At 40.2% G+C, this 13,225-nt stretch overlaps 1 protein-coding gene across 4 annotated transcripts in view; it reads right to left on the bottom strand.

Annotated features, from left to right (window-relative positions):
- Positions 1-13,225, bottom strand: part of SMARCC1 (SWI/SNF related BAF chromatin remodeling complex subunit C1) — a 165,586-nt gene that overhangs the window by 31,374 nt on the left and 120,987 nt on the right. For 2 of the 4 annotated variants that reach the window (XM_070575546.1, XM_070575549.1), the window contains exons 23-24: positions 11,785-11,899; positions 10,951-11,105 (exon numbers count right to left, since the gene is read on the bottom strand). In XM_070575546.1, coding sequence (XP_070431647.1) covers positions 10,951-11,105; positions 11,785-11,899 — 270 coding nt within the window. The remainder of the gene's footprint in view (positions 1-10,950; positions 11,106-11,784; positions 11,900-13,225) is intronic. The other 2 variants (XM_070575548.1, XM_070575550.1) reach the window with 1 other exon arrangement.

The raw sequence follows: 13,225 nt of genomic DNA, 5'->3' as shown, positions 1-13,225 counted from the left end.
CCATTAAAGAAAACACTGAAATGGAGAAAAGAACTGAGAAGCAGTGGACAGGGAAAAGTAAACTAAGGTTCTAGCGTAACTGAAGAAGTGGTAAAATCAGTTTGGATTAAATTGCAATAATTCCAGAATGCATCATGTAATCATTAGGAAAAACACTAAAAGACTAACAAAAGTATTTGTAATTAACAAGATCACAGAGGAAAAAACAGAATAAAAAACACCAGATTCATTAAAAATAAGATGTTAGCGCCGGAGGAAACTGGTGACTAGTATACAGGACTGCTCTGTAATTTTTTGCCACTTCTATGAATCCATAGTTATTTCAAAATAAAATGAGAAGAAGAAAAACCTGTCCAAGGCAATACAACTATCATATGGTAGGAAAGGGATTAAAATCCTGGTTTGAAGACTTTAAAATGCGACACCTAAGGTGTGAGGTAGAAGAGATACTGAATTCGTGGCTGTTTAGGCAAATGTTATTTTACTACCTCATGTATTAAGGGTGGTTTGATTACGCTGAGAATTTACACTGGACCAGCTTTAGCCCTTAATTAGATATGTCTTCAAATGTTCTTTGATAATTTTATATGTACTCATCTTGTCTCCTTTGACACTAAGAGTTTTCTGGCCCTCCAGCCCTATGAATTATTTCTCTCTTGTTAAGCTACATTGCACAGAGGTTAACAGAAACGGGAGGAAGGGAGGCCAGACTGCTTACTGCCTGTAGAACACGGCCTAGAAGTCACCTTGCCTTTATATGACTGTTTCCTGTGAAACTGGAAAATAACTGTCCCCACATCAAGGTAGTTGTGAGGGCACACACTATGCACTTGGAAGAGTGTCTGGAACAAGGCAGGTGCCTGATACTTGTGAGCTGTAACACTGCTGATGCCCTGGTAGCCCATTTGTTGGAAGACCCTCTGCCTGCACTGGACCACTTCCAACCTGCCTTGTAAGACTTAGCATTAGGCATCCCTTCCTCTGGGTAGCTTCCCTGCATCATGGCTCCCAGAGCCTCAATGACAGTATTTACTCCATTGTATTTTATCCACTCACTTGACTTTCACCCCTCCAGGGCCAAGGCCAGGGGAAGCCTCCAATTTACATCTGCTTGGCAATTTTAGAGAAAGTGGAAATAATTTTAGAGAAAGAGGAGAAGAGGCAGCCTTTATGAAAAGCCTGGAATTCACCTGTGTCCGAGGTTAGAAAAACCACTAGAAATCTCTAGAAGTGAACCTGGGCACTTTGGAGTGAAGAATGAGACTACTGTCAACAAACTGTGGCTTTCAAACTAAAGAAAGAAATTGAGCAAAAAATTCAAGAAAAGAAAATATAAATCAAAACTCGAATCTCTAAATTTTACAGCAGTTTGATTATTATTAAAGATTTATACAACTATACAGTCTGATGTCCAGTTTAAAAAAACTTTTTATAGGTATCAAAATTACCCATCTGAAGTATAAGAACTGTTCCCTGACATGGTTAATAACATCTGGTTTTGAGTGAAAACAGGAGAAAAAAACTAATGTTGCACACTGAATTTGGCTTTTTCATATTTCAAGTCTTAATAATAATAATGTTTATTTAAATATAAGCTCTGATTTTCTTTATACAATTATTAAAACTAAAGGACTGCATCCTCTCATCTTCCTCCATCTTGGAACCCTTGTTTCTAAGAGGAGAAAAAGAAGAGTAGCTTTCTTTGAAAAGAAAGGCCTGGTCCTGTGTACTGTCTCACTTTCTGAATTTTGGTGGTTGAATCTTAATGGATATGTTAACGTGCTATTTCTCTATCTCCTGTATTTCTAGGTCCAGAGGAAGAACCTCCTTTTTGTTGACTTAACTTCAACGATTATTCATAGTGTTATTCATAAGAGAGTTTTTCTGATCTGCAAGAAAGTAATTTCTTTCATAGAACAGCATCCTTTCTGCTACCAAGACTCTAAGAAATTTTGCTCATTTCTGGATTTGGTGTCATACACATATCAAGTCAATCCAGCATAAGTCAAAAGGCCTCAGAAGCAGATTCTGAAGGAAATTACGAAGCCTTCACAGGGGACTGAAGTGATGAGATAAAGGTTACCAAGCACGGGACAGAAGTAGTTAACGGATCCAGCTGCTACTCATGTTCACTTTAAGAGAAAAAGTCTCAGGTGGCAAAAATGACAGTTAACTTTTGGAACGCATTAAGGACTAGGGGGAAATATTAGATTTATTAAGTACTTGTATCCTTAAAGACACCATAGTAGGTATTTTCATGCTATTTCTTCTACTTCTTTTTTTTAAAGATTGGCACCTGAGCTAACAACTGTTGCAATCCTTTTTTTTTGTTTCTGCCTTTTCTCCCCAAATCCCCCCAGTACATAGTTGTGTATTCTTAGTTGTGGGTCCTTCTAGCTGTGGCATGTGGGACACCACCTCAGCATGGCCTGATGAGTGGTGCCATGTCCATACCCAGGATCTGAACAGGTGAACCCCTGGGCCACCGAAGTGGAGCGCATGAACTTAACACTGAGCCACGGGGCCGGCCCCTATTTCTTTTACTTCTAATAATTACCTACCAAGAAATGTATTATCTCCATTTTATGCAGAATGAAACTGAAGCTTAGAGAAGTTAAACATCTTGCTAAGGGTCGCAGTTATGTGAACTGGGAATTGAACTCAGTTCTGATGAGAGCATAGGAACAAAACTGGGTACCAAGCAAGGTGACACATGAGACACAGGAAGGAGTTAAGAGTATTGAACAAATGCTTCCTTCCTTTTTCTGTTCTTTTCTTTTGAGGAAGCTTAGCCCTGAGCTAACATATGCTGCCAATCCTCCTCTTTTTGCTGAGGAAAACTGGCCCTGAGCTAACATCCATGCCAATCTTCCTCTAATTTATATGTGGGACACTTGCCACAGCATGGCTTAATAAGCGGTGCTAGCTTAGTGCCTAGGATCCGAACTGGCGAACCCCGGGCTGCCAAAGCAGAGCGTGCAAACTTAACTGCTATGCAACCAGGACGGCCCCCACTGTTCTTTATTTTTTTGTTCTTAAAAATCAGAAAATTAAACCACAATTGGTATATTGAAGGTGTTAAAAAAAAAAATAGATGAGTGGGTTTTTTTTTTGAGCTAGCTGTTGGGTTTTTAATCGTAAAAATGTCTGAAAACATTCTCACTGTAATGGAGAATTTTACCAGTTTATCATTCTGGGTTGGTTGGGACCACCAGACTCTAAGTTTGGACATCTGCGTTTTGGTCTTCGTTCTGCGAATAACTTTAAAGTGTGTTGTTAACGTCTTTGGGTCTGTTTCTACATCTACAAGAGGAAGGAGTTCAAAAATCTCTAAAATCATTCTGTGATATTACACACAAAACATCTTTATTGTTAGGGCTTAAAGTATCTATTCAGGCAGTAATCCATTTATAAACATAATTTGTGTGAAAATCAAATGTGGGAAAGAATACATTTATGTGTTGTGTGTATATATGCATGAGAGGAAAAAAAAGTTTCATTCCAAGAAATTTTAAAATAGCATAAAATCCATAATTAGATGTCACCTAATAGATTCACTCTTCAAGGTTCCATTTCCAGCATTTTATACATATTTCTTTAGTTTTTTCCTTTTCTTTCACAACTAAATGTACAGTCTTATTGTCTCAACTCAAATGACTGTGAGGTTCAAGGTTAACAGGACGACTGTAAGTTCCTAAGCAGGGACTCTCCACATCTACTTTAGGCATCAAATAAACCTAGCATTCTAGTAGTGTCTGGCACATAATGGGCACTCAAATTCTGGTCTAAAGAATAATCAAAGTATGGCACTTTTCAGCCTACAGATTGCTTTTTTTCCCTCCCCGTCCCCAGAGCCCAGTGCATGGCTGTATATTCCAGTTGTAAGTTGTTCTAGTTCTTCTATGTGAGCCGCCACCACAGTATGGTAAGTGTGGTTCTGCAAGTGGGAAGCGAACTCGGGCTGCCAAAGCAGTGAGAGCACCGAACTTTAACCACTAGGCCATCAGAGCTGGCTCTAGAATGCTTTTTTATAAATTAGTTTAACTAATTCTTAAAATAATCTTGTAAGAAACGCAAATAAGAAAGGACTTCTGATTCAAACAAATGATACAGGTTCAGAAAAGTTACTTTAATGGCACACCTAGAACTAAAATTTTAAATTCCAAATCCAAAGGCCTGTTAATTATCTCCCACTGCCTATTAAGAACTACTGATATTTTAGTGGCTACTTTCCTGGGTAATTCTTAAAAAGGACTTATGATACATTAAAGATGGCCACAAACTCATTGGCCTTCCATCTAGAGGTAGGGTCTATGATCCCTCCTGCTGAATCAGGAAGGCCCTCTGACTACCCTGACCAACAGAAAATACTGGAGCCATTTTCCGGTTCCCAGCCTGGGAACTTCACGTCCTGTCTCTTGAAACATTCTTTCTGGGAGTCCCAAGCTACCATGTAAGAAGTATGAGCACCTGGCTAGAGAGACCACAGGGAGAGCCCCCAAGATGACATGAGAGGAAGGACCCAGCTACCCCTGCCAAGACCTAGGACTTGAACCTACCTGTTAGGTGAATACCACGAAATGACTCAACTGATACCACATGGAGCAGAATTACCCAAGTGTTTGGTGTTCAAATTTCACAAAATCATGACATATGATAAAACGGTTGTTTTCCAAACCACTAAGCTTTGCTATCGGAAAAGAATTTGGTATTTGGAAATGGGGTGCTATTTTAACAAAAACCTAAAATGTGACTTTGGCTTTGGGATCATGTAGTGGAGTACACGCTAAAAAGGTCTCAAGAAACCATTAGTGAGAGCTTCAAAGACAGAAAGGGAAATATTAATGGAGGTTGGAGATAAGCAGATTTTTATTATATAGTAGCACAAAGTTTGGAAACACAGTCACCTCTAGTGATGTGGGAAATAAAAAGAATAATTAATGACCTGTAGATCTGGCTGGAGTGATTTCTAGGCAAAATGTAAACATTCTTTTTGTCTTTTATTATAAGCAGCTAGAGGAGAAAGGAACCAAAGAAACAACTATTCAGTTTTCAGAGAATTGTTATTGGAGTTAGAAATCTCCTAGACAATTTAGAAGAAACAGAGCAGGGTTTGAAAATAAAACTCTTTCTTGGGGCTGGCCACGGGGCCGAGTGGTTAAGACCGCGCACTCTGCTTCAGCAGTCCAGGGTTTCACCGGTTCGGATGCTGGGCGCAGACATGGCATTGCTTATCAGGCCATGCTGAGGCGACGTCCCACATGCCACAACTAGAAGGACCCACCACTAAAAATATGCAACTATGTACCGGGGAGCTTTGGGGTGAAAAAGGAAAAATAAAATCTTAAAAAAAAAACCTGTTTCTTATCTCTGGTTACTCCTAGTAAGAGTCTGAAACTAGGAAATGGCTTGAGGGCAAAGATCAAATCCAGAACACTCCCAGTAAAGCACAGCCTCAGAGGAAATAGCTCAAAGCGTGGCTGTAAGAGCTTGAGAAGTGAGTGCGCAGTGGGGTTTCGAAGAATCTTAAGGGGATGCCTCTTACATCCTCTCTACTATACAGGAAGGCCTCTTAGTATCTTTAAGAGCATGTCTCCGATATTGTTTCTTCATCTTCTTGGATCTATAAGTTAATGTTTTCCATCACATTTGGAAAGTTTTCAGTCAGCCAAATTTCTTTTTTTCAGTTGGAACACCTGAACTTTTTTCACAATTTCTGAGCTAAAGTTCTACTGCTTCTGAAGAACAACTGATTCTCCTTTTGTTGTCTGCCTGGTTGATATCCGTGCCCTGAAATATTTGTTTCTGATAATTTATTTACTCTGGTTGTAAATGGTTTTTATGTTGCCTCTATGGCCCTTAATCTCTTCACATCACTATTCCTGGAGTTAGAAATCTCTTAGATCCTTTTAACTAGACAAAAAGGCTTCTAAAAATCTTAAGGGCTTTGTTCTTTCACAGTATTTTAACTAAAGGTGTAGCTTTTGCCTAATGGGAATTATATTTACACAAAGAAATCCCACAAAATTTAAAAGAAATTATACCACCTTGGATCGATGTGGAGAGAGACGATATAAACTGAAAAAGAAGCCTACGACAAACAAATAGAAAGCAGACCAAGAACGCCACTCAGCAAAACTGGGCTAATTTATTAATGAGAAAGGAAGACTAAGAAGGCAAAACAGCCCAGAGGGTTGGGTCAAGTCAAAAGCTATAGAGAATAATTCTCAGGAGGTAGGACTGGGCCCTGATCAAGAAAGTGGAAATGTGTGCCTGGCTAGATTTCAAAATTGCTATGAATCACGAGGGCTCTGTGCCTCCCCTTTTCACACTTTCTGAATGTGAGTAGTTACCCTTCACGTGTCTCACCACTGTTACATTAGTCCACAGATTCTTCAAATTGAGAAGACCGATGCAAGGAGTTGTACTCGAATAACCACTCCTAAGGAGCTTCACCTGTACCTGGACCTGATTTAGCTAAGATCTTGCACCTTCAGCCTTAGCTGAAAGGGATGTTTATTTTGCAAGCGGCAGAAATGTATGTAATTTGTGACAGAGGGCAGACTGCGGTGGGTTAAGGTGGCACGTCTTCCATCTAGAGGTGTGGTCTATGATCCCCTCACCTTGAATTTGAATAGAACCTTTGACCAGTAGAGTTGGGAAAAAGTTATGCAGTGACAGATTGGGGGCCCAAGACAAAAGATACCAGCAGGTTCCCCTTCTTGTCACTAGGGACACTTTTCTCTTAAAGTTATAAGCTGCTATGATAAAAAGTCCAAGTACTCGGATACCAACCCACCATGAAGAAGCCCAAGATAACCGCTTAGAGAGACTATGTGGAAACAGTGATGCCAGCCAGCCCCCAGGGGGTGCAGCCATCCCAGCCCAGGCTTTAGGTATATGAGTGAAGTCAGCTCAGGCCTTCCAGAGAAGTCCAGCCATGAGGCGACCACTGAGTGAACCAAGCCAATGCCACATGGAGCGATTTTTCCAGCTGAGTCTGGTTGAGTTTCTCACTTGTAAAAATGAAAGATATAATAAAATGATCACGGTTTCAAGCCACTGAGTTTTGTGGCAGTTATATGGCAATGGACAACTGGAGCAGGAGCACTGCCTCTGCTTAGCCTATAGATTCTTGAACTGTCTGGCAACAATGATGACCAGGGCCTTCCAAAAGGAGGGGTACAGAGAGAGCCTCATCCCTTCTCATACCAGTTTTACAGAACCTAACAAGGAAGATGAGGTGTGAGAGTCTGCCACAGATGTATGGAATGTGGGAGAAACAACTTAAATGATTAATGAGGGGCCGGGCCGGTAGCATAGTGGTTAAGTTCACATGCTCCACTTCGGTGGCCCAGGGTTCACCAGTTTGGATCCTGGATGCAGACCTACACACCGCTCATCAAGCCATGCTGTGGTGGCATCCCATATACAAAACAGAGGAAGACTGGTAGAGATGTTAGCTCAGTGACAATCTTTCTCAAGCAAGAAGAGGAAGACTGGCCAACAGACATTAGTTCAGGGCCCATCTTCCTCACCAAAACGAAAAACAAAAGGTTAATGATAAGAAGCAACTTGGATGGAATAGAGTTGAGGTGAACTTTACATAACAAAGCATGGATTCTAGCTGGTAGAATAGAAGCAGTTTCTATTTAGTCATATAAGGATGAAAGTGAACAGGGTTAACTGTAGGGAAAATGATCACATAGGTCAACTTTTCCTTCCGTCTTCTCTTCTCAGAATCATCAAGTAAAAAGATATGGTATCAAGGATCATTGCATATAGTGTAAATCAATTTCATTCAATGCTTATCTGGTAAATCCTTGTGACTAAAATGTACAATGAAAATTTTCCTATCTCAAGAAAAATTTCAGGCATAAGGGAACAAGTAAGAAGGATTTCTGAGGGGTAAGAACGAATCTTCCTGTTGGCCCAAAACTAACACCCAGTTACTGTGAAGACAAACCTACTTTAGCCATTTTAATGTATGGGGGCATGGGGTGGTGGTAGCATAGATATGAAGGAAATGTCTGTGGTCTTAAGAAAATATGATCTCTGCCAGCTTGGAAGAAATGAATCCTACTGCTGCTGACAAAAGAGAACATGTTCCAGCTTCTGGGGTTTCTAATTTATTCCAGCAATAGTTCTGGATGCTTCCTTCCAGCTAAACATAAACAGCCAGATGGAAGGGATCCAGAGCACCTGGTCAAGGATATTCCTTCTCGCACCCACAGACCACTCTTTAGGTGAGTCAATTCACAGCTCATCTGCAGGTAGAATGAAAAAATGGATATACTTCCGAAGAGTCCCTCATATGGCAAGGATAGGGAAAAGCCAGAAAGCATGCCCACACCATCTCTTTTGGAGCGAGATCCAGAACCTTTAATTACTACTCTATGTCAGAGTGTGACAAACAATTAAAATGTTATCAAGGAAAACTCTTAATAACAAAGCTGTTTATAGACACAGAACAACAAAAAGAGAATAAGAGAAAACTTGGATTGGCTAGATAAGTTGTACTAATTACAGTAATTTCAGTGAATTCCTTACCCCTTAATTATCATGTAGCACAAAAATGATTATGTGTGCTGTGAAATGTATTTGATCCAGCTATAAGCGGCACTGAACAGTTCATATGTGCCAAGTCATGTAGCACAAGCATCTGTATTGCTTTCACAAATCACTGGAAAACACAGATGTTTTGAGAATGAAGATCTAAGTACCCAGTTATTAGAAATAAGAATGAGTGATGATGAGGGACTGAAAATTCAGTGACCTGGAAAGAAAACGTTCTTTGGATACTCTTCTAAACCTTGTGTGGAATATCTAAGGGCCAAGGCAATTGCTCCACAAAAGCAGTTTCTGTGCCGTGAAGGAATCAAAAAACTGTGGCAAGATGGTGAGTAGTGCACAGTGCACAAACTTCTGTGCCCAAGAGTCGTACATATTAACAGCCATGAGGCCATTATGTCTTCATCAGCTATGAAAACATCATGAAGCATTCATAAGTTTTTTTTATGGTAATCTACCATTTTAGCTTTCTCTGGCAACCTACAGTGAAGCACACATGGTGGTATAGACAGGAAAAATAATGGAGAGGAAGAGTGAGAGAACCATGCTCTGTGAGAGGAAAGAGTGTCCAAAACAGCTGAGCTGGAGACGAGTGAGAGTGGGGGCAGTCTGGTGGAACTGCAAGAAACACTTCAGGACAGAGGCAAGAAATGACACTTGAGAACTGAGAAAGGTACTGATCATGAAAACCTCCTGAATTCCCCACTAAAGAGTATGAAATGTTAGCCTGAGAGAGATATGGAAGTTATTTAAGAAAGCAACATGCTCATGTTTATAAAGATTCTTCTGCATACTGTATGAGTCCATTTACGTGAAGTCAAAAATAGGAGAAACTAATCCATGGAGTTAGGGGACAGGTGAGCAACCACTCTCGAGGGGAGGCACAGTAACTGGAAGGGAATATGGGGAAGCTTCTGGTGGGCTGCTAATATTATGTTGCTTAACGTGAGTGCTGTATATGAGCTCACAGGTGGGATCAGTCTGCGAAAAATTCACTAGCTGTAGACGTATATATCCACTTATTTGAATGTTAAGTTATACTTCAATAAAAAACTAAAGACCAAAAAAGATTACTTTGGCTGAAGGACAGAGAAATGAGATGAAGGAGACAGGCAAGAGAGGATGGAGGCTGACCTAAGGGAGCAGCAATGGGCTGGGCATTACCACAGGAACTAATGCGCCACAAAGGATCTGGTGGCTGAAGACCTACAGAAAATGAAAGAACAAGAGGAGTCAAAGAAAACCTGAGGCTGCAGGTTTGAAGATGGGGTAGGTGGCTCTGCTGCGTGCTGGTAAAGGGCAAAAAGGAGGGAAGCCCTCCTACCTTCCAGCTCCTCATTCATAAAATGAGAAAATATGCCCAAGACAATCCTTAAGGTCCTGAATATGCGAGACCTCAAAAAGAGCTACTTCAAGCTAGTAATAGTAAGAATCAGCTAGGGTATCTGTTTGGACTGGCTGAGAATGACTGTGGCCTGTAAACACCCCTCTCCTCCAGCTACACCTAGGTCCAGTGGTTGGGCACTCAAAACAGTGGTGTTACGGTTCGAACTGGATCATCTCTTATAAATCACGCTCCACAGATCAAACACTTGGAGAAGTAGTTCGCAGCAGCTGAATGGTCTGGGGAAATTAAAGACCATGAAAGAACATCTTTACCAATGGATTAAGAACATCTCAAAATAAAACGATTAGGTATGTTCCAGTAACTTACTGCTTGATGCGGTAACCCAAGATGGAAGAAAACTACTTCTGAGGGTAAAATGGGGAAGAGGTGAAGAGGTTTTTGAAAATTTCACATATTCATGCCTGGAATGCTTTAAAATGCTAAATTAACACAAAGCAGGGAAAGTAACATTCTCTCTTCTTTTTAAATATGCTGTGGAGCCAATACTATGTTATAAATAGAGAAAACCACCCCCAGAAAAGCTGGCAAATTCAAGAAGAAAAAGAGCTATTTTAGGTTCCTTCTCTCTCCTTTCAGTCTGTAAGAGCAGGGTGAAGTATTTATACAAAGAAACAGATTTTTGTCTTAAAAATCACACATATTTCAATCTGGTAGAAATTGAAACAATAGTCCAAGACAAGTTCTGCAGGCAAATTAGAGAGACTTAAAATTCTGCCTTCAATTTCTGCAGTCTTCACAAGGCTGAATGACACAATGAATGCATCAAAGGCAGTCACCCTTTAGGACCAAGTCTACTATTTCTACCATCCTCCTCCTGCTTGTGGAATTCTTAACCTAGAAATGTCATTCAAGGAAATAGCCACCTCCTATTGGGTGCAAGGCTCTTTATACTAAATGTTCCCAATAACCTAAAAACAATACGACCATTCATGGCTTAAGAGAGCACTGGAAAAGGGCTGTCAGGGGCAAACCTTGGCTTTGGTTGCAGCTGAGGCAAGAGCAGCTGCTGCGGCTGTGGCTACATTTCCTTCAGAGATTTCATGTTCTACTTTTTTCTTTCCAATATCACTTTCTCTTTCTTTACAAGTATCAGTGAGTTCCTTGTTCTCATCAGTCTCCTTTTCTTCTGAAAAAGATCAGAAAGCTTTATTACCAGCGTGCCCAGTCTCAATAAGCCATCTTATTTCTCACCTCTGCCACATGACAAACTAGGACTGACGTTACAAAGAGATCTCAGTGTCTATTTTTCTTTTTAAGATTTTTGCTGAACCATTCCATGTATATAAGTCTGCCTCTATTTGAGATGGATTTTCTAAATAGCACACTTTGTCTTCCCTTCACTTCTCTAAGCTCTCTGTGTAGTTCCCTTGGATATAAAGGAAAATTCAGGGGAACCAAGCCCTAAGACCAACACATTTGTTCATCAGTCAATGAAACGCTCTGGGAAACCCTAGGGTCTGGAGGAAATCAGAAATCGAGAACACAGCACTTCTGCAAGTGTTCTGAGAGAGGCACGATGGGATATGCCAGCAACTGGCACCGAAAATAAAATAAAAAGCTAGGTGTGAATAACTTGAGTCACGCTGAACAACTTGAGTGTATATAAACAACTGAAAACAATCTAGCCACTAACATTAGCACTGGTATCTACATACAAAATAAAACTCAAACATAGATTTATTGTTACATTAAGAAATAACCCAAAATAAATGAGGAAATATTTCTACACAATTAAACTACCCACATTTCTCTAGTACTTTTTTATAGTTTTACATAATAAAGCCTAAAGAGTTTCTTTAAATTACCTGATTTGGCATCCTCACTAACTTCACTATCCTGTTCCTTCTCACCATTTTTTTCATTTTCTCCATCTTGTGCTTTATCACCTTCATCTGTTTCATTTTCCCCTTTATTTTCTGCCTGAAAGGGGTACAAAAAAAGAGGATAGAAAGTGATCAAAAAATGGTCCTTTTACAAGTGATATTATCTTAGAATAACAAAAAGTTTCACTATTTTTTGGCAAGAAGGGGACTAAGTTCAGAAGGGTCTTGGAGAGAAAAGCTGGAACAGAAATTAATAAATTCAGGAAATATCTTTCACTATCTCAACACCTCAGTGCTCACAAGATAATACACCTCAAAATCCCATAGTCCCTCCCTTCTCTGCACCCTCTGCTATAAGGCCAGGGTTACGATGTCCAAAGGAATGTCAGGGGAATTCATTTATATTATTTATCAGTAAAATAGATAAATACTTAGTAAATAAATAATTGATTAGTTGTTCAAAAGGACCAAGGGCGTTTAAAATGCACGTTACCAACCAAGAAGATGGAATGCTGCTGAAATAAAAAGTTGACAAAGCGCTCCCCACTTTTTTTGAGGAAGATTAGCCCTTAGCTAACTGCTGCCAATCCTCCTCTTTCTGCTGAAGAAGACTGGCCCTGAGCTAACATCCGTGCCCATCTTCCTCTACTTTATATGTGGGGCGCCTACCACAGCATGGCTTTGCCAAGCGGTGCCATGTCTGCACCCAGGATCCAAACCGGCGAACCCCAGGCTGCCAAAGTAGAACATGAGCACTTAACCACTGCGCCACCAGGCCGGCCCCGACAAAGCCCTTTAATACAGCCATTTGCTAATGGTTTCTAAGAGAGCATCAGTGATCATGCTCTGAGGACTGAAAACTTCAATTTCTCTGGTATTTGGTATCATTTGCTGATTTTGAAATCCTGTGACCTTGACAAATTATGTAACATTGGCTATAAAATGGAGACTATCAGTGACTTGATGACGCTGTTTTAGGAATTAGATGAATCCAGAAATGTAAAGTACAAAACATACTATTTGGAACATTGTGAGAATCATAATTAATTTTACTATTATCCTCATCCTCTCCTTATCTATATACAATTTTAAAACACATGCTATCAAGACTTTAAATTCTCTTTGTATATATTCACTTGACTAGTGATTAAATGCTCATCATGTGGCCCTGACTTGAAGAGGCTGTAAAGTCCTGTTCTGCCTAGCTCACCTCGCATTCAGAGCCTCTGCAAGACAGGGATTGGGTCACAAACATACCGAGCACTGTGACGCCCTCTGCATACTGGCCTTAGTGTCTCCCCTCCAATGCCAGTAGGAATCTTCAATTCCCTATCCTCCAATTCAATCTTATAGTTCTACTTGTTCTTTAAAAACTATCTCAAATGTCACTTTGTCATTAAGTCTTTTCTAAATATTTTTCTAC

This window comes from Equus przewalskii, chromosome 15 (genome assembly GCF_037783145.1).
Source record: "Equus przewalskii isolate Varuska chromosome 15, EquPr2, whole genome shotgun sequence".
Classification (NCBI taxonomy): Eukaryota; Metazoa; Chordata; class Mammalia; order Perissodactyla; family Equidae; genus Equus; species Equus przewalskii.
Note: the sequence above shows the minus strand (reverse complement) of the source record. Positions and strands in the feature narration are given on the sequence as shown.